The sequence below is a fragment of the Varanus komodoensis genome, unplaced genomic scaffold (genome assembly GCF_004798865.1).
Source record: "Varanus komodoensis strain SLA01 unplaced genomic scaffold, ASM479886v1 scaffold5, whole genome shotgun sequence".
NCBI classification, from domain to species: domain Eukaryota; kingdom Metazoa; phylum Chordata; class Lepidosauria; order Squamata; family Varanidae; genus Varanus; species Varanus komodoensis.
Window position 1 is genome coordinate 6,870,703 of NW_025336087.1, and position 21,044 is coordinate 6,891,746.

A 21,044-nucleotide genomic window follows, 5' to 3' on the forward strand; every position below is an offset into this window, starting at 1 on the left:
AAAAGAGAGAGAGAAAAGGGAGAAAAGAAAAAGGATATAAAAATCTCCATTTCCTCTCTTGTGTTTTTGGGACCTCTGCCAAAGTATTTGGCAACTTGCCAACCTTCTGACCGCTAGTGATCTAGAGAAAAGAAAAGTGGAACTGATCTTAGCTGCCACTTTGTGGCTATTGGAATTATTGCAACAATGGAAGAGCTGAAGAGATTTTTTTTTGGAAATACAAGAATCTTTAACAACTTTACAAATATCCCAAGAGGTGATGTTGAGACAACAGGAAATCTTCTCAATTGTACAAAAAAAGCGCTTTGATAAACTTGATGCCACTTTTAGGAAGATGGGGATTGATGTAGAATCCAAAACTGAACAGAATATACAAGAAATGCAACAAGTATATGAAAAATTTGAAACTGTGGATAAAAAGAAACAAATTTGGCCACTAAAGGAAGGAATATTTTTTTTGAAGGATGGATGGATCCTGAATTAACTAAAATTGATTCTGAGGAAGAAGAAACAGTGAAGGTTGATTTGCAGCAAAAAACACAGCCATTGGGAATAAATACTGACTTACAACAAATGCTACAATCACTGAAGATAAAGCAAGAGATAGTGAAGATTGAAATACAGACTTTGAAGTGGGTTGATTTTCAACAAATAACACCAAGGGGAGAAAGATGGGCTGGAGATGTAAAGTTTAAAAATATTGATTTTCAACAAACCCTATTAAAACAAAAGCAGTTTGGAAGAGGTGTAAAAAAGAAATCTTAAAAAGGAATGTTATAAATGGGTTGGCATGTTTATTGTGGTATGGAAAGGCTAAGGTATATGATTTTAACTGTGGAAGCTTTTCTACATTTAAAGGTGTTGAATTATGAAGAGATTATAAGATAAGATTTAAACTGAACTAAGAAGGAGAAGAATAGGAGTCCCCTGCCTTTTTTTTCTCTCCTTTGTGGGTGATATAAGGGAAAATGAGAGATTCTTTTTTTTTTTCTTAAAAATGAATGACCAAAAGCTAAGTTGCATGACTCTTTTGTCTTTGAATTGCTATACTGGAAAATGACTATTATGGGAGTAGGAGGAGCAGTACTAAATAGATTTCTTTTTACAAGCGAGATATATTAAAGATTGTAAGGAGCTGGACTCTTATAAGGAGTTAATTGTATGTGATTAAGTGAAGTGTAAGCTAGATGAAACTTTTATAAATTAGCTTAAAGAAAATTTGTTTAAAAGATATCATAGATAATTGTCGTTAAATAGATTAGATAAGTTGTCCTTAAAGATGCTAAATGGATGTTAGACATGTGAACATAAATTGGGTTAAAAGTCTTTAGTTCTTTTTTAAGCTTGGAACTTTTCTTCTCTTTCACTTTCCTTTTTAGTGGATATTATTATTATTATTTTTTATTATTATTATTATTATTATTATTATTATTATTATTATTATAACATTTCTATGCCGCCCCTTGCCGAAACCTCGGGGCGGCTTACAACATGATAAAATACATTGAAATACAATAGAACATAATAAATTACCATTAAATATAAAAATACAAAAAAATACATTGATTTACAAATACAAAATTAAAATTATCAGTATAAAATAAAAATATAGGAGGAGAAAGAGAAGGAAGAAGAAGTTGCCCCGGCCAGATCATATGTTTTAACAATTGAAATGATGTTTAAATAAAAAGGTCTTTACCTGGCGCCGAAAAACCAGTAACGACGGTGCCAGGCGGACCTCTTTGGGGAGTGAATTCCATAGGTTGGGCGCCATCGCAGAGAAAGCCCTCCTCTGGGTACTTACTCTCCTAATTTCTTTCATGGAGGGTTCCCGGAGAAGGGACTCTCCCGCAGATCTCAAAGGGCGGTCAGGCATATACGGATGTATTAGACTGGAATACTAGTAAGCAAAAAATGTATTTGATCATATTTGTAACTATTATAATGAAAAGTTTATCTGTTTAATATTAGAAAAATGAAAAGATCTGGAATTGTGTAGAGTTGGTTTGATTGAAGCTACTATCGAAGAAGAAAGAAGATACTGACTTTTATCAAATTTGGAGAGTCTTTCTTTTAATATAGATCAAGGAAAACGGGACTCTGTAAGAAATGGATGGACTGATCTTACCACAGAAGGAGAAAGAAGACAGTGACTTCTATCAAATTTGGAACCTTTTTTTTTTAATTGGCTGGAGAAACGGGACTTGGTTTAGATCTAAAAATGTTTTTTACATTCCATAAATGGATCTGAATATGATTATAGAATGTTAAAAGATATGTAGTAAGGGGCTGACTCAGTAGTTACGATCTTTGTGATGACTGATGTTTTTAGCACTGTTTTAAAATTTAATAAAAAAAGTAGGGCAAAAAAAAAAAAAAGTAACATACTCCCAGCTGCAATATACTCATTTTTTACACTAAAGCTTGCATTTAAAATATGGCAAAATTTTATAAATATGTTTTAATTGTTACAGTGCTTAAACTATGAAATCTTTAAAAAAATAAACAGGGCAAATCTGTAATATTTATAAACTATATGCAGTATTGATTTTCATTTTGTTGCCTTGTTTTGGAGTACTATATTATGTGCATCATACTGCCTCTGCATCAGTTGATTTCCTGGTTGCTCCTATTCAGATTCGCTTACAAAATATTAAGAGCTCCCTAAAATGTTACACTTCAGTTTTGCTGACTGCACATTAATATTGTTGCATTTTACCACAAACCATAGGGCAAAATTCTTGCCATCATTTTAATTTATTTTCAGAACAATACTTTATTATTTCTCAGTGTAATCTACCTTAACCTTTTCAAGCATTCAGAATCTTTGCATACTTAATGATTGCATCCTCCAATGCATAGTTATGCATGAATGCATAGAAAACACACACATGTGGTTTACTTGACACAAACAGGGACCCTGGTTATGAAGTCAGATCCTACTCCAGAAAGGAACATACCTTACATTGGACGTACACAGAAAATAAGTAACATTTGGCTAGGGGGTAACACTCGCCTTGGAATAAACAGCAATGAAAAGAGCTTAGTTGTGTGCAATCTGCTATTTGCAAACAGGAATTCTTGAACGGCAGAGTCCCTGATTATAGATACTGAACCTACACACACACAACTTGTACATAGGTTGTTCCACAGGTTACACCCAATGCTCCAGTGCATGATCTTTGCACGCTTAAACTGATGGCAGTCACTTCTTCACAATGTGTTCACAAATTGGGCAAGGAGAGCCAGTCCAGGCGCTTCCACACCCCCCATCCACTTGACAGTATACACAAACTCTGGAAAAAGAGAAGGCAGCCTGCGGGTCGTGCTAGACAAAACATTAATCCAGAGAGAAGTTCAGCACCACACCGTCCCTACTTGAGAAGCGGCCGAGAGCGTTTCTCCAAAAGGAAACTCAGTGCCAAGAGTGCGCCAGTCAGAAAGGGTCTCCAAACGAGACAGGCGCAGTGTCTGGAGACGAAGCCTGGCTTAGCTGGAAATGCACCTTACCTCCTGGTAGACTCAGCCCGGCGAAGCCTCAGCGGTTCGTCCAATCCTGATTGACGGGCGGAAATAAAACTCAGCATGATGACTAGGAATAAACCTTGGCCACGGCGCCGCCATCTTGAAGGACCAACTAGCCCCCATTGGCTCCGAGCGCGGCTCTCTCAACCAACCCGATGACGCGTTATTCAGACGTCGCCTCCCATCACTGCATAGAAAGAGACTAAAGAAAATAAAGTGCGAAAAGTGGAATACGCATGCGCTGAAACATGAAGGCTGTTGTGGAGAAAAAGAATTGAAAAAAATGTGCCGGCTCTTCTTTGTTTTTCGGTCTGAAATTTCACGATCTCTCGGACTATTTTCGCAGCAGACTACGTAGAGGTTCTCCATAAAATCAGCAATAATTCAAAATTACTCTTTCCTACGGAGTAAGAAACGGAACTGCAGAATGTGCTTCTCTTGACTTTTCTCGTCTCTATAGAGCAGAGAAGAATTCATCAGCCAAGGGGGGGAGCGTAGACTCCCAGCAACTAATCGGCCGAAGAGGAAGGGGGCGGAGCCTCTTTCGCTTCGACTATGTCACGTGTTTTTGTGCTGTCAGCGAGTCAGCGCGGTTTTAGTTGCGGGCTGGCGGGCGAGCTTCGTCCGCGTACTCTGGGCTCGGCATGAGCCGCTTCTGGAGGCTGCTGCGCTCGGTGAAGCTGTTCTTTTCAGGGCCAGAGAAACAGTATGTGGGCACCGACCCCTTCGGGAACATGTATTATCGGATGCCGCAGCACGAAACGTGGGCAGGTGAGACGAAGCGAGACGAGCCGGTTGTCCACAGCAAAGTCAGTCGTGTGCTCTTGACACCACCTTTGCGCCTGAGACGCCGCAAGGGCTGCCTCCAGGCTTGCACTCAGCACATCGCTCTCGTGGATGTCAGAGAGCTCCACCGCGCAGGAATGCATGGTCAAGGACAGTCTTGAGTTGTCCCCTCTTTACCTGCACCGTCAGCCTTCGCCAGCCTGATGCCCTCCAGATGTTTCGACGATAATGCTCTTCAGCTTCAACCAGCGGTCAGGAATGCTGGGAGTTGCAGTATGAAACAGCTGGAGGGCGCTGAAACAACTGCATGAGCGGACTGGCCTGAAGAGAAAACTTTAAAACTCGTGTTGGTCTAATAGCTTTATTAGACTAACTCAAAATGCCACAAAATACTTTGCAGAACCCACAAAAACCCTTGTGGTGCCCCAAAAACTAGTATTTATTCTGGTGTGAGCTTTTGTGGATTATAACCCACTTCATCAGATACATAGTGTATTATGGAGAGCTTCAGGTTCAATTGCAGCCCTTATGGTGAGGTGTGTGAGAGTGAAAGGAACTGTAAACAGCAAGATGAGAAGGAAAATCAATGCAAAAAGTACAGATAGTGCCAGTTGTGTTACCATTGGTAGTCATACACAGTGCAACTACTGCTGATATGTATGTAAGATCCCATGAAACACCATGCTGGATCATGCCAGCCATCTATCTATCTAGTTCAGCATTCAGTTCACAGAGTGGCCTACCCTAAATATCCATTATCTCAGTTTGCACTTTAAAGGACAACTGTTAATAATGTGATTGTCATCACCAGTATTTTCTGCATTGAATTTCCTTTTCGCCTCATTCTTTTTAATTCTTACTCTCACTCGCCATACCCTGCCCATCCCTGATGCTCTCTTATTATACTCCATCCTTGGTTTTGCTGCAATAGGCTGGCACAGTTACCTTCTGGGGGAATAATACAGTGCATGCTTCAGAACTTTACAGCAGGTCAGAATATAAACAAAGATAAAAGGGGAAAGCAGTGGCTGATATTAAAGCCATGAAGTCTTTATTTGTTTGTAAACCAACAATAGTAGGTTCCCCCAAAGTTTGGAAACAAAATTCAACTGCTTATAATGAAACTATCACTTATTTATTAGTTTTTTTCCTAGTAACCCTTGGAAAGGACCCAGATGTAAATTAAAACCATCCTTATACCTGACAGATAAGCCTTCCTCAATTTGGTGTTCTCCAGATGTTTTGGATTACTTTTCAGCACTCTTAACCATTAGCCCTACTGAGTGGACCTGAAAGCAGCTGAAGTCTATAACATTGGGAGGGCACGTACCTGGGAAAGGCAACCCAGAGTCTGGGTTGAATGTCTGCAACTCTTCCTACTTAAAACTTTAAAACTGTAATCAAACATAGCTTTAATATCAGCCACTCCTTACATCCTCTGACTTTTTCCCTCATTTACCATCTTGATTGAGGGAGTTCAGAATAACATAAACATGCCTATTATTTTGTGACTTCTGAGTAGATTTAATAAAGGTAAACTAATATTTTAACATTTTTCTCCCAATATATCAATGCTGATTTTGTGGACGATCTTGTGTGTGTTTCCTTGGACAGACATTTTAGTGGGATAGTATAATTGCAAGGAATGGTGTATGGATTTGCAGCCTGAAAGATGTTAAGGGATAATTATTTAAGGTGAAGGCTACAGTTCCATGTATGCTTCAGGTCCAGGGCCTAGACCAACATGTAATCTGCAGGTCTACCAGTCTGCAGTTGTAGAACTCTGAGCAGCACTGGGCAGTCAAGCTTTAGACTTCCCACAGTGCTTCAGAGTAATGCTAGGTCAGGGACATTGTTGGAAATTAAGATGTGGCTGGTCCCAAACACTTGATATGCAACAGTGAGTCTTGTCAGGCTGACAGAGTCCTGACTGCTTCCCAAGGGTGCACAGTGCTGGTGTCAGTCCTGGCATACTTAGTGAGCGTGATGTGCATTCAGTTTAGGTGCATGCACCTGGCCAGGTGGTAGTGAACTTCCCAATCTCCTCCTTTGCAAGGCATCCCCTCCAGCCCCCTGAAAATACTACATTAGCATATTAGGTCCTACAGAGCAATATAAGCCTTGCTGGGGGATTCCCTGATCCACAGGCAGGTACCTTCTATGAGCAAAGCCCTTTGGCCCATAACAGGCAGATCCTGCCAAGTCCATGGCTGCAATGCTGGGTGTGTACTATGTATCTGCGTGAAAAAACTGTTGAATGCCATAAGATTTCCTTCTAAACACGGATCTGAACTCTGTGTTCCATTGATATTGGTAGAACTTACTTTCGCATAAATGTGTATCAAATCAGGCTGTAAGTTAAATTAATGTCCATGTTGCACATGCATGCATATAAGCTTGCCTTCCGAATGTAGGTGTGATCCAGAGGTCCCTTGGTGGGTGTGGCTCATCTGTTGACTGCGCCTTAGTGCAGTGTTCCCAACTTTTGATACTTGGGGCACTGTTGTTTCTGTTTTATATCTAAAATCTGATCTATGTTCTATTTGAACATGCTTTATTTTAAAGATCCATATACTGTTAGGGCATCTCACAAACACAAATCAATAATAATTATTACTGCACAGCAATACTAGAAACTAGTATTGAGCAGCAAATGAAAGCAGTTTGAGAAAAAAAATCTTTATATATGAAATATTCTCTTGTTTGTGGGACCAGTGTCAAACCAGACTCAAAAATGAGATTGTGCATTCTGGATTCTGCTTCTCAGATCTGCCACATATGTCAGTTCTAGCATAGGATGCATCCATTAATCCTGGTTCCTCTTTCTCCCACTGCTCAAGATAACTTTCACTGCCAGTAATTTGAACAACAGAAGGATATGGAATACTGTATCATTTAGGGCAGACTGTGTATTAGTGATGAGAAGAGGTCAGTGACAAATTGCTAGAGACATAAGAGATGGGTGACTAGATCTCCTAAGATTTTTTTCACTCTGAAGTGTTTGTTGAATTCTGATGTTAATCAGAGTAGCAAGTTATATCAGTGGAGCAATGGAGTAGTGATCTCCGGTCTTTTCCCCTCATCACAAATGTTCCCATTTCCATGATGCAAAACCTTCCAAGAGGTAGTTATCACCTGCAACTCATGGGGCTGATAGTAGGTTTGAGGAACGGTGGGGTAATTTATAATGGGGAAATAACATAGGCAGAAAGGGATAAACACCCATATCCTTGTGAGGCTTCACTGATTACCATCACAACCCTCAGCAATATTTTTAAAAGGTTTTTTTTTTAATAGCCATTACATATCAGAAGATTTGATGATGGGTCTACCAATCTCATGCTGGTTTCTGACTCTGAGACAATAGGTTTTTTACTGCAACATATACTAGCTTTCCATGTGGGCTTCGGTCTGAATATGTCTCATCTACTTTTAATTTTTAAGATCTGAACCAATTTAGGATGACTCCAAAATACTGGCATATTAGTTTTGTCACTGTGTAACCTTTGTACAGATGTGACACTGCAAACATACTAAAAACTGTGTAAAATCAACACTATTCATTTGAATAGTGGCTGAAATAGTGAGCAGCAGCAGGTAGTGCAGCCTTGAAACAGAATGGCGAAACATGGTGAAACATGCAAGCTGTGGGTTAGACCCAGCATAAGTCTCACATAGATGGGAAGGTTCCTTCTTTCTGCAGGCAGCTTCAGATAAAGTGGTGGAAGCCTCTGTACCTTTGTTGGATGAACCTTCAGAACAGTGATGGGGGTCTTTACTGGTGACTGCAGAGTGGGAAGGAATCACCTCCCCTACTTCTGCCTTCTGAGTGAAACGCCATTCAGGAGCTGCTCCCACTGGTGGAATAAAAGTCAAATCCAATGCTGTTACTATAAATATAGTCCCTTACCCTTTATTGGATGCACTTTTCGATATTCTTCAAGTTAAAAACCAGTCCTGGAATGTCAATGTGCAGCATTTGCTGTTGTCTCATTATCTCATCCTGAAATTTGATGACTTGCGCTGAAAGTCAAACCTCCTAATGCCCTTGTCTGGTTTGCACCTTTTTCTTTTGAGTAATATTGTGGGGTTTCTCAAGAGTGCATTTTAGAAATAAAATTATGAATTTATTTTCTAGTCAGTCATCATGAAAATCACTTATAGTTTTGCAAGGTTCCCTAAAATATATAATTATTTATCTTAAGTGTAAAATACACCTAGCTCTTGCTTAGGTTGCTTCAGATTAAGAGAGTTAGGCTGGAAGATCCATACTGCTCTGTTTAGAGTGAGTTACAAAAAATTCACAGCTTGGGTGGAAGTTGATGTTACTAAGCCAGTGTATTTGCTTTTGGGTCAGGTGCCAAAGTGAGTTGTTCCTCCCACACTAAAAATTATTTTATTACTTTTTATTACTTTTAAAAGTAATAAAATAGCAGAATACCTTAACTGAAAAGTCAGATATTGCATCCAGATACCAGGAGCTTTTAGTCCAAACTTGGCAGCTCTGTAGCCCAGCAAAGTAGTTTATGGCTGCTACTGCTCTGGCAACGGTTGCCATTGCGCAAGGCCACTTTTTTTTAACATGCTGTGTTTAAAAAAATCCCAGAAGACTTTGCTGCTGGGGTGACTTTATAACCCTAGGAGAAAGTGTCCAAGACTATAAAAGTGAAAAATTCTAAAAATATTTGTTCTGACTGACATTTTCCCTTGATAATTTGCAATCAACAGAAAAACGGCTTTCAGCTGTCAGCAAGGACAAGTAATTTATGTTTAATTTTTTCTGAGACTGCAAACCAAAGAAATCAGCAGACCCATTAACTTTTCTCTGTATAAAAATAGTTTTGGCCTAGTAATTTTAAAAAAATCATAGCATGGCTTTCTTTTAATGGATTTGCATTTTCTTTGCTGGATATTTTAGCTTAGAATCTTAGGTTTAAAATGAGTCCAAGATTATCTGAACTGAACTTTGCTTTATGCCTTTCTTCAGGATCTTTTTTTGGTGGCGTGGGGGGGGGAGTTAGCATCACAAAGTTGCCCTGCTGAATGAAGGCTACATCTGCAGGTCCAGATTTTTGCTTGCGGTGGTGAGTGGCATGTCAGCCTGTGACATGCCCTCTGAAAGTGAAAGGTCCTGGTTGTCAAACCAGATGCGTGGAGGACACATGGGACTTGTTTTGACTCTGTACTTGCCGGTTGCTCTGTTCAAAGAGGCAAATAACCCTCAACCTGTTTCCCATTCTTGGAACTAGAAAGGATGGAAGTTACTGTGCAACTGCAGGGATGATCTTTGCCCACATTTGCAGTTGGGAGGAAGGTTGGCATTCATTGAGCATGCTAGCAGTACTGGAAGCCATGGCAAGTAGAGATCTGGAATCTGGTTATTCAGGTATAGCTAGCAGAGTAAATAGGCAACCTATCTTTTACTTTGTAAGAGATGGCAACAGCTAGCCCTGTTTCTCTTTCAAACACCTGGAATGACGACCTGGAAAATATTAAAATCAGTTCATGTTTACTTTTAGGCAGCGTGGCTCTTCACACATCTTTGTGCCTTTTAGAATTGATAGGAAGCTTGTGTTTATATACCTCGGTCTCCCAACAAATATCCAGACCAGGATCCTAAGACGTATTGAATGCACATAGGAGGAACCAAAGAAAGGTCTATCTCATCCAGCATTCTGTTCTCAGTGCCCGACCAGCTGCCTGTGAGAAGCCCATGAGTGCAATAGCACCCTACACACATACTATTTTGAAAAATCACCTTAGTTTCAAAAAAGGGTTGTGGAGCTGTAGTTTGCAAAACACATTTCTATGAAGCAGGTGCAGGTTCTTTTTGGGGTCCAAGTGCAAATGAGAAGTCATGTTCAGCATACGCAGTGAGGGCAGCCCTGCCATCAAAAAGCAGCTTTGGACTGAGGCTCCGACTGCTACAAAATTCAAAGGAGCTAACCAGCAGTTCTCAGCTTAGGAATGGGTGTGGAGACCAGAGGAACTTTCGCTGCTCTCCACAGGAGCCTCGCAAGTTTTTTCTGGGAAGAAATTCTTAATTCTGAAGTGATAATTCTGATCACAGAAATAATTGATATAATCAGTTATAATTTGATCACCTCCCACAAGTGCACATTCATGTGTGTCTTATGCAGAATGCAATTGTACACAAATTTCCATTGCATTGATAAGGATCTTTGAGAAACTTGAGGGCTATGTTACATATTAGGCATTCTGTATATCCTTTGTACGTGTTTCTACACCATATTTTAAAAAGTGATAAGCCTGTGTATTGGTCCATCTCTCACACAGCTGTGCTTGCTGGCACCTTCCAGTTGAGGTTACCTTGCAAACCCGATTTTGCCTCGGTGTAATGTGTGAAATGGCTTGGATTGTAGCTTATACCAATGTTATCGTTTCCTCAAGTATGTCTGATACTGTACAAGAAGAAACCATATTGTTGCATATTCTCAATTTTTTTAGCAAGTTAAACTTGTTAAAAGATTAGTTTGACAGTGATTAAATAGTACAATTTCATCATGCTTGTCCCGAGAGAAATGTTCAGGCTAAGCCATTTACTCTGAGCTGACTTCTGAGTTGCTACTTTTGAAACTGGATGAGCTGGAGGGTGGGATTGGACACTTAAGCAACCATGATTGATGATTCATTTTTACTATCTCAGTCAAGTATTTCACTAAAAAGGGTAGATTTATCTGTGTAATGCATTTATTTTTTTACTGCATAACATACTGTCAGGGCTTCACCATGGCTTTCTATATGATGAATTGGTCTTGCTATGCCAGCCTATATTGATTTTCAACCCATTCATATTTCAGTAATTACAAAACAAGTTTCTTGTATAGTTTATGTATTTTATTACGAAATGCATTTAGTATAAAATAGACCAATTTGGCATTAAGAATGCAAAAATGGTTGAAGATAATGAAATGAGAAATTATGCTGGAACACAAAACATGCTAGACATGTAATATTTACTGCATATCTTCTACTGGGTATTGTAAATGTTGTGCTTTTAAAACATGTCATTAAAACATTTCCAGATCAACACTACCTACAAAAATGCATACTCTGCAGATAAACACAGATAGCTTTGCAGTAATTCTTATTGTGTCCATCTTTTTAATGCGAACGTAAGTATATACATTAATAATTTCATAGGGCTAAATAAGACAGAGCAGGGGTTTCCAAACTATTAGTGGGCAACTTTCTGCTAGAAAGCTATTATTGGAAATGTAAACTTTCAAATAATTTGCTTCCAACTTTTAAATGTCCAGGATATTTCCATAATCTGTCTATACTTTGTGTGTGTGTATGTCTGTGAGGCCTCAGGCAATGGCAGCTTAGATTTTCCTGTGCTATAAGGCTAAGGCTGGGCTGTCAGAACAATAACATGTCACATTGGCTCACCCTGTGAACGAGTAACAGTGGGTTAGGCCCACTTCAGATAGAATGCTACATTGTGGTTTATCATCAGGAGGGAGAAGGTTTGAGTTTCAGGTTTATACAGCCGCCCCTTTTCCCTCTATCACTTGCTGGGGAGGAGGCTCAAGGCTTCCATTTGCAGTTTTACACATTTTCTCATTATTGGCAAACAGTATCCAAAATTGTAGTTTGCTCAAACTGTAGTTAGGTCACTCAAAACTTGATTTAGAATTAATACTCAGGTTTGTCTTGAACAGTCTGCTACATCTGTGTTCAAATACAGTGACACACTGTAGTTTGTTCAAAATTGTAAGTTAAACTTCATCTTGATGTGCAAGGAAGAGGAAAAGCACGCATGGATTTGAGGCCTGCTCCTGGTCATGTTCATAATGCTAAGCAATGGTTTAATGTTGTATTTTACCCAGGCCTTATTGGTATGATATATCAGCAACTCAAGCCCTTATATTGAGCCTTTTTTCATTCATTCTGTGACATTCTGTAACATTAAAGGCTTATTTATTCTGTTGTCTTTTTGCATCTTCTTTGTTTAACCATTTTAATATTGTAGCAAGGAAGGTCAGTCTGTTATTCCTGATCAGTAACATTTGATCATCTTGCAACAAAAAACCACTTATGTACAGGTGGACATAAAGCCCCATAGAGTCAAAGGACTGAAACTGAGAAGCTGCATCTTTAAGGATATGTTTTTCTTAAAATGTCAAATTTTGAGGTACGGATTGAGACGAAGGTAAGGATTTGGAACCTGCTGTTCAGTTTGTCAAAATATTTTCAGAATATAATCTGAAATCAAGTCAATCAATCTGTAGAGCATAGTTTTATGAAAAAAAGCTTTATGCTTTATCTTCGTATTTTCTTCTGTTGTCTGTTGTAGCTGAAGGCAGAAATTAAATCTTGTGAGTTCCTTTGTTGGCAGCATTTAGCTGGGGGAGGGGGGAGTACTAGAACCAGCAGAGGGAGTACTAAACACTTAGAATGATAGACTTTGCTTTAGCTCTTGTTTGTTTCCTTGTTGGCTTCTTCTTGAACAAAATAATAATAATATATAAATTTAATGAAAACCTTTAACACCTTGGACAATGATTTTCAAAGTGGGTACTGGGCAGGAAGAATTCCATAATGGGTCTATAAACAATGAAGTATGTTTGCAATATCACTATAGTTAAAGAGGATAAAATAATTGGAGGGGCATCTAACAACGAAAGGAGAAAATTATGAGTGTAATTTTAGAGACTGGGGGGGGAGGGGACTGAAAAGTAGTAGCACTGGAGCTAGATTTATGTATACTGGTCTGGTTCACAAACCATGCCAGCTTGCCAGGTGCCACTTTTCTGAACCTGGGTGGCATGGCTTGTCATGGGGGGGGGGGGCAGAGCTCTCAAATAACCCATAGTCTGTTGTAGGGTTTCTAGATTAAAGGGCATGACAGTTCAGAGACATATAATTCAGTTGTGAAATGTTTCTCAACACAGCCCTCTCTGGTCTGTGTCATGCCAGTTTTCTCAGACTGTTGGATGGCTCAGGGTCTCACTGAATGTTACATGGTTCCTCAGAGTTAATCTTAATACTAATCCTAATACTGTAATACTAATTTGAAAATAAGGCAAGTGTCAGATGTTTCATCTTTCTATGCAGCCAGGTTCCATAGTTGAAAAGCCTCTGTTCTGCCCTATTGGAATGCTCAGCTACTAGCACCCGCAAGAGAAAAAGTCCATGTTGAACCTGTGATGTAGGGGCATGGCATCTGTAGCTCTCCAGATAGTTGTGCTCCATCTGCCATCAGCCCAGTGTGTATGGCCAGTGTTAGGAATTATGGAAACTGTACTTAAGCAAAATCCATAGGGCCAGAGATGCCCTAACTTTGCAACAACATGTGGTGTTGAGCTCAAATGGAATCAAATTCTGACATGCCATTCAAAAGTAGCTCTTGTAAAGTCATGCAAAAGCAGTGGTCATGATGACAGTATGCACATAACCAGCTTGGCAAGGGCCATCAAGGTTAGATATTTTTGTACAGGGTGAGGGGTTCCATGTGCAGAGAGAATCATGAGAAGAAGTACACAATCTGTCATAATGACTGGGTTCACATAAAATAACAACCCTTCATATGTACCAAGCAAGGGTGGCTTGCTGTTTGGGCTGCAATTGTACCACTTCCTGAAGGGTAATTTACCTTTTACAACAAGCTGTTTGTTCTAGGGGTTGTTTGAGCCATGATAGGTTGTTGTGATATGTGAACCTGGGAGATTAGTTCTATTGTGGGCTTTGGACATTGTGAGCTGTTTGGAAAGAATGGCAAAAGTCGCTGTTGTTCTTCATGATCTTGCCTTTCCTACCATCATTGAAAAAATAACGGCTCCAGAAAATTATTTTTATAGTATTTTTATTCTTTCCAAGATGTTTTAGTGCTCAGTGGCAAAAGCCTGACAAAAAGTGATGATAGTGAAAAATAACAAATGCATTCACTCAATTTTCAGGGGTTCTCTTCCCAAATAGGAAATGGCACCATTGACACTGTTGGTATGATCAGCATTCATATCAGAATAAGTTACTGTTTAAAAATGAATTAAAGAAGGCCAGTAAAATGTCAACTATTAGCTTGCATTTATTAAACTAAAAGGTGCATAACTTTACAATGTGATATTTAGTCCACCTGTTGTCCAGTCACTGATAAAACATTTTTTCCTTTCCTTGTCTTTCCAGTCCCACTATATATCTTTTCATTGTGCTTGATAGGATTTTTATTATATTGGCTCTTCAGAGTTGTTTTAGTGTATATATCATAGGGATTCTTGTCGTATCTCTGAACATATGGCAAAAAATGCAATTATAAATCCAAGATGGGTGTATTTTTTTCTGGGAAATCTTACTATAATCTTTGTTTAAAAGTACAGTAGACACAGATTTTTAGTGTGCCCAGAAGGAGGCAGCATTGCTTCAGAAAGTTTGAGATTTATGTTGGGGGAGGATTTTTTTATGGGTTATATCTTCTGCCATATCACAATTTTAAAGAAGAGGTTCTTTATTTGAAACAGATTTCATACGTATGGGTTTCTGAAGAAGCTATTAAATTTGGAAGAGAATCTTGTTCTATATACCTGATTAACCATAAATATTAAAAAAAAACCTGGAATGCAGAGAACACAAAATCATCCTTTGTGTGTGAGATCTTCCAAAGGCAGCACAGGGAATAAACTCTTCTTACTTTCTCCACAAATCTATTCAAGCTTATGTGCCACTTGTGGGAAGTGGAACATGATGAACTTCCTATCTCTTTCAAGCAAAACAATGCAAGTGGCTGTTTGTATATCCACCTGCTTGGTTGGTTAACCTTTTCTTTAAGTCACTGATTTGCAGCTGGTGACTTGGATCCAAAATGTGTATTGAACTATTACCAGCAGCATCACCATAACTAAATCATCATGTTACATATGATAAAAAAATTTAAACCAGATCTCTTATGGTTAAATAGAATTGAGAGACAGAAAACTCTTCACAGAAAAAAAATCCATTTTATAAGTTATTTTTAGTAACAATGAATACACACCAATTACAAATGTACTATTAGGTGAGCTTGGTGGTTCCAAAGTTGTAAATGAATGGTTCTCAGCTTGTCTTGCCAAGAGTTAATTTGTCAAGAGTTTTAGGCACCTTTACTTTTTTATTAAAATCAAGTGAAGTACATGCTATTGTCTCTAAATCTACATAATATATTTAAATCACATCAGGTGTGCTATAACTCCTGCCCATATTAATTATTTGTGGTACATTAATACAGGTAAAATAAACATGCAGTGGGGCATCAGACAATTTGATAATGCAAATTACCATAAGGTGTGTAGGAATTTTTTCTAGTTCAAATATTTCCAGAAAACTCAAAACACTATGGTTAAAGGTAGGCTTTTATATGAAAAGTTTGAAGACTGGGGTTTAAGCTGGCAGTCTGTAAAAATAACAATTAAAACAACACAATTAAAATGGAAATAAATTCAGTATTATCCTCACAAGAGAACTACTAAAATACAACTTTTTACTCTAACAAGATAGTATCATGCAAAGTTGATCGTGCAGATAAAGGGCAATGTTATTTATTTCTCATGTGATCTCAATTTTCTCTCAGTCCTCTTAGCCACCCCTGCTTTTTAAATAATGTGATGGTAGGCTTCAGGATGTAACACTGTTCTATTCTTCCCCCTTCCATTTGAAGGAAGACTTCCTTAGGACAAATCCTGAAGAAAACTGCTTTAGTTGAAATCCCTAATGGCACAGAGTAGTACCAGTCCAGTTTTCATGGACTCATGATGCACTATATTGAAATGATATACACAGCCATATCCTATTGTGCTATACCACTAAAAGAAAACTTGCACAAAGAACTTCTAGCAAAATGGGAATAGTGTTAGCTTGTGCAATGGCATTCCCTGGTAAACCTGTCAGAAAAGCTAACAGTATTGGCATGGTAATAGAGCCCCATACGTTGGTGCAATATAATCTGCTTTAGTGGCATGACACCATAGGATATTGTCCAAGTTGTTAAATGTTGCATTAAGATGTTTCAGGTAAGAACAGTGAAACAGGAACCTCTCTAAATCAAGGCTCCTTTTTATTCAGTCTAGCATCCTTTATTGGAAAAAAGTAAAACTGTAGTCATGACAGCTATTAAAATTCAGAATTGAGAACAGAAAGTGCCTCACATCATTCTCACAGGAATGCACATGAAGTCTTAAAAATAGCTCTTAGACAGTGTATGAGCTGCCACCACTCATTTTCATACAGTGTTAACTTTGATGCCTAACAAATTTTGATAACTCATGCCTGGGTCAAAACAAGCTGACAGTTTTGTTGGATTTTACTTGATTGAAATATTTCTTGTCTCAGAGTTTCAATATTTCTGATCTCTTTCCTGTTTTCTGATAGATAGAACAAATTAAATCCATCCATCCATCCTCATATATAAACTTGCAGTGTCCTTTTGTCACTTTGTCCTTGAAATGGCCAGACTTGTACAAATAGCTGTTAATATGATTTTGACTTCTTGGGAATTCTTCACTGGACACTTTCTTCCCTTTCAAATGCCTGATAATAATAAATAGTTTTACCTGCACTATAAATACTTGTCAAAATAAGCTTTGCCTGTGATGGAACTACATGTTTTGACTATTGAGGTAGAATAAGGTGTTTCAAAAGTACAGGACTGCTACCAGTCTCACTATTCAAGAAACCCTTCGAATCAGCTTATGAGCAGTTAATTTCAGGAGTATGCAGCCCATGACCCTTTGCCACTGTTGGTATGATCTGCCACACCTGCAGGTCTCCATCCCCCTTTTCTCCACAGCTCTGCTGATGAATTGGGCCACTGGGGAAAGACTCCTGTTTCACTCTTCTCCTTCCCTTTCCACTGATTTTGAAGCATTTTTCAAAGTGGGATGCTGGGAGAGATGGGTCTTGTGTACTTATAGATGTGGGTGGCAAGTGTGGGTCCTCTGTGCTTTGTACTGCAAGTGACTCTTATTCACATGCAGTGAAATTCTGCTTCGTGAAGAGAAGACCTCTGTCTGCAGAGCATTCTTCTTCCATGTCCCTGTGAAGTGCAGAGGATTCAGACTGTGGAGGGCAGGGCACAAAAGGCTGTGGGGAATTATGAGTAGCCCTTCCCTGTTCCACCACGGTAAGTCTTCCAGTGGCAGGGGAACAACAGTAGGCCTCTACCACAGTCTTTTTATGTAATCTATTTCTTGATTCTGGAACCCATTTACTGCTTGCTTACTGCTTTGCAGTATTATAAGAAAGATAATTTTCTTTGCATGTTTTGCTATTATAACTTCCCTTTATAAAGTTCAATGATTCTTTGACACAAAACTAAACCATGTAAGTTAAATGTGTTGTGTGTTTTTCCTGAAATGACTGCATGGGGAATTCCAAAGCTTGACTATAACCACATAATGTCATTGCTCTGGTATATTGTGATTCTAGCTTTTGAAAACAATATTATAGTGGTGTAACATAATGTTTCTCATTCTGGAACATGGTTGTAATCTGACTCTTATCAGCTGATCACCCGTTCAAGACCTTAAATTAGTAATTTATTTTTTGTATAGCATGACTTCAGCAAATTAGAAGGGGTCCAGAGGAGGGCAACATAAATGATCCAGGGTTTGGAAATGCTGCCCTATGAGGAGAGACTGAGAGAACAGGGCATGTTTATCCGTGGGAAGACTGAGGGGGCACATGATATCACTCGCTAAGTACCTCAAAGGCTGTCTCACTGATACCAGAGTGTAGGACATGGAATAATCAGTTCAAGTTGTGACAATCCAGGTTCAGGCTAGATATCAGGAAAAGTTTCCTCACTGTCAAAGCAATACGACAGTGGAACCAACTGCCTAGAGAGGTTGTGGAGTCTCCCACACTAGAGACATTCCAAAAACAACAACAACAACACAGCCATTTGAATGGAATGGTGTGAACTAGTGTCCTGCAACAGCAGGAGGTTGGAACTGATGGCCTTCATGGCTCCTTCCAACTCTACTATTCTATGATTCTATGGATTGTTTTGCTGGTATTGTTTTGGTAATTCCCTGCTTGTAAAGCACTGTCTAGACTACCTGGTCCAAACATTGATAAATGGACCAGAGCTGCTGACAAAACTGAAAAGTGGGAATGTCATGGCCATTTGGACCATATGGCCACAAGAGATAACAACTGCTGTCACAAGGAAGTGATATCTTCATCTCATTTGCCCGGCTGCTGTGGCAATATGAAGGTGCTGACCCAAAAGAGGGTAGACTGCTTCTAGATGCAAGGACTGGCTTTTTGTTTTGATTTACCTTTCCTTTACAACTTGTAATTTGTCTTAAAACAAAATTATAGTTCGTATTTGTCACTGGAGTGATACATATTTCCTTTGTGCAAGTTGCATAGAGATCTGTACAACTGGTGTTGCATTATGGTTGCTGAGTACTTTTTGCCATAGATACTGCACACAGTAACGTGGTAGAATTCTTTGTTTTATTGGCCCCAGGGATACCTTGAAATGTGATCATATATGCTGGATGTAAATCTTATCTTGCTAAGGCTTCTTCGGAGTGACAGAATTTCAAATTGTTTCTGGAATGCATGCATAATCTGTAGCAAAAATGGCACAGTGCAGCTGGTATTAATGAGCTGTGTTTACTATTTGGGGGTTTAAAATACATTATTTCAAAACTCAAGTGTAGCTTTAAGTGCTTTCCAAATGGCACTTTTTGTAATTTAGATGCCATTGATGGGAATCAGGGAAAACATTAGAAATGATTTCTAAATCCCAATACTCTTACACTTAAAAAAGAACTACACATTTATAATACAGTGAACAATATAGTCTGGCACTTTAAGTAAAAGTGGTCTAAGTTAATTTTTGAGGTAATAAGAGGAAAACTTTGACATTTGGCATGTTCTGTGTAACTCTGATACTTATAATTTGTGTTCTCATGGAAGATAGGTAACTAATCCAGTTTCTGATTAAGCCCTGTTTTTAATAGCAAATTATGGGATAACATGCACAATTGGAATATGCCTTTAGCAACTGTTTTTGTCTGATGTTATTTGCTAATATTTCACATTAAGGCAGTGGAGCTGCCTCTAGTCTTACTCTTAATATTATAAACAAAATTTTTGAACATGTATCATTCTTGGGGGACTTAAGATAAATAGCAGAATAGAATAACTGAGCCCACAGGTTTCATTTTAACCTGAATTTATTACACCTTATTTGCTGTATGCATATAAGAGGCTTGTTTATACAGCTAAGTTCACTGTAACTAGTTTGCAAATGTTTTTGGAAATGATTATCTGATTGGCCACATTGTTGGATTACTGGCTCTATTCTTAGAGAATCATGATATATAGATTAGTCAAAAACTTGGGTTATTCTTGGGACCTTTAATCAATTGATTGGCTAATTCATATTTTACTACAAAGTTGCCTCAATTAAATGGGCAATACAATATTCTGAAGTATTAATTATTGTAATCCAAGAATTCAAAAAATCAGTCATTCTCCATTCACTCACACACAGAAGGGGGTTGTGCTATATATTTGTACCATCAAAGAACAAAAGACAACATTCAGCATTTTTATTCATGGAAGTTAGTTTCAGGAAGCACACCTCCCAGTCCCTTTCTGTCCTTGGCAGCCCCCAAAGGCCCCCGGAGTGCTATGTGTAGGAAGTGCTGTAGTGAGACAGAATGAAGAGCAAGCTCTCCTTACATCAGTTCTCTTAAGCACGCTCCCAAGAAGAGCCCCAAAATGAAGGTAGCTCTTGCATATCCAACAGGATCTGGTCTCATGTAAAACAAATGGGTCTTAATTGCCCAGTGTGAGGGGTAATTGAAGAGGGATTGGTTTGGGGCAGAATCTAGGTAAATAATTTATTTGAGGGTGAGCTTGATTACTGGGTAGGATATTGGGGAAATAAATCAATTCAGATTGAGTTTTGTTTAGAGGCTTGTTTATTGAAGAGGAATGGATGGGGAAATTAATTGGCATTTCTCTTCTAGTAATTGTTTTTATGTTTTCAAATACATATATATCAACATATACAAATTTTGTGACATGCTCTTCTCCAAGCCACCATCTTGTGTCGTCACCAGTTTACAACCAGCCACCAACAAGCCATCAGTTTACAATGAGCTCTAGAAGGTGTATTTCAAAGTTCTTGCAAAAAGAAGAGTAGATCATGCAAACCAAAAGTCTGCCCTAAGATACATATAATTTAAATAAGTAAGCAAAGAACAATCAGTGAAGCATGACATGATACAACTTTTAACTTTTGGGTGACTTTCTGCAATTATTTGCCATAACATCAGAGTGAAATTAGTGGTACTGGGGGAGCTTATCTTCCATTGTGTTACCCTTGCATTATATTTGTGGGTGGCTGCAGGCACCCACCCCACCCTTGCCGGGGGAAGGCAGCACACCATTCTAGGCATTCTCCGTTGTTTTCTGTGGAGAGACACAGTGCTGCCCATATGAGCCCCTCCCTCTTGCTTGCCCCCCCCCCCTTTCAAGCCCATCTGCAGCGTTGGTGTTGGTGTTGGCTGGCCTCCCTAACCAACCGCAGCCAGGAAGCCAGTCATCGGTCTCCAACTTTAAAAACTTTCTTGAGTGAAATCAGAGAGGGAACATGACTATTAGCTAGAATCTTGTAATGTGACAACACAAGAGTCTAGAAGCTTCTGGGTGACAAATATCCTTATATACTGTCATATAAGAGGACTCTTGAAACTGGAGATAGTGAACCCTAATCC

At 38.8% G+C, this 21,044-nt stretch overlaps 2 protein-coding genes across 8 annotated transcripts in view; one reads left to right on the forward strand and one right to left on the reverse strand.

Annotated features, from left to right (window-relative positions):
• The window catches only part of ERCC8 (ERCC excision repair 8, CSA ubiquitin ligase complex subunit), a 43,220-nt gene extending 39,613 nt beyond the window's left edge, over positions 1-3,607 (reverse strand). For 5 of the 7 annotated variants that reach the window (XR_006416289.1, XM_044446311.1, XM_044446315.1 and 2 more), the window contains exon 1: positions 3,511-3,594. Coding sequence is in view for 6 of the 7 variants with exons in the window: in XM_044446311.1 (XP_044302246.1) it covers positions 3,511-3,587 (77 nt within the window). In the remaining variant the exon portion in view is untranslated. Of the gene's footprint in view, positions 1-3,510 lie in introns of all 7 variants that reach the window. The other 2 variants (XM_044446312.1, XM_044446310.1) reach the window with 1 other exon arrangement.
• A 470-nt stretch (positions 3,608-4,077) lies between these two features.
• The window catches only part of NDUFAF2 (NADH:ubiquinone oxidoreductase complex assembly factor 2), a 71,569-nt gene continuing 54,602 nt past the window's right edge, over positions 4,078-21,044 (forward strand). The window contains exon 1 of the mRNA XM_044446814.1: positions 4,078-4,296. Within this exon, the coding sequence (XP_044302749.1) occupies positions 4,170-4,296 (127 nt within the window). The 5' untranslated portion in view covers positions 4,078-4,169. The remainder of the gene's footprint in view (positions 4,297-21,044) is intronic.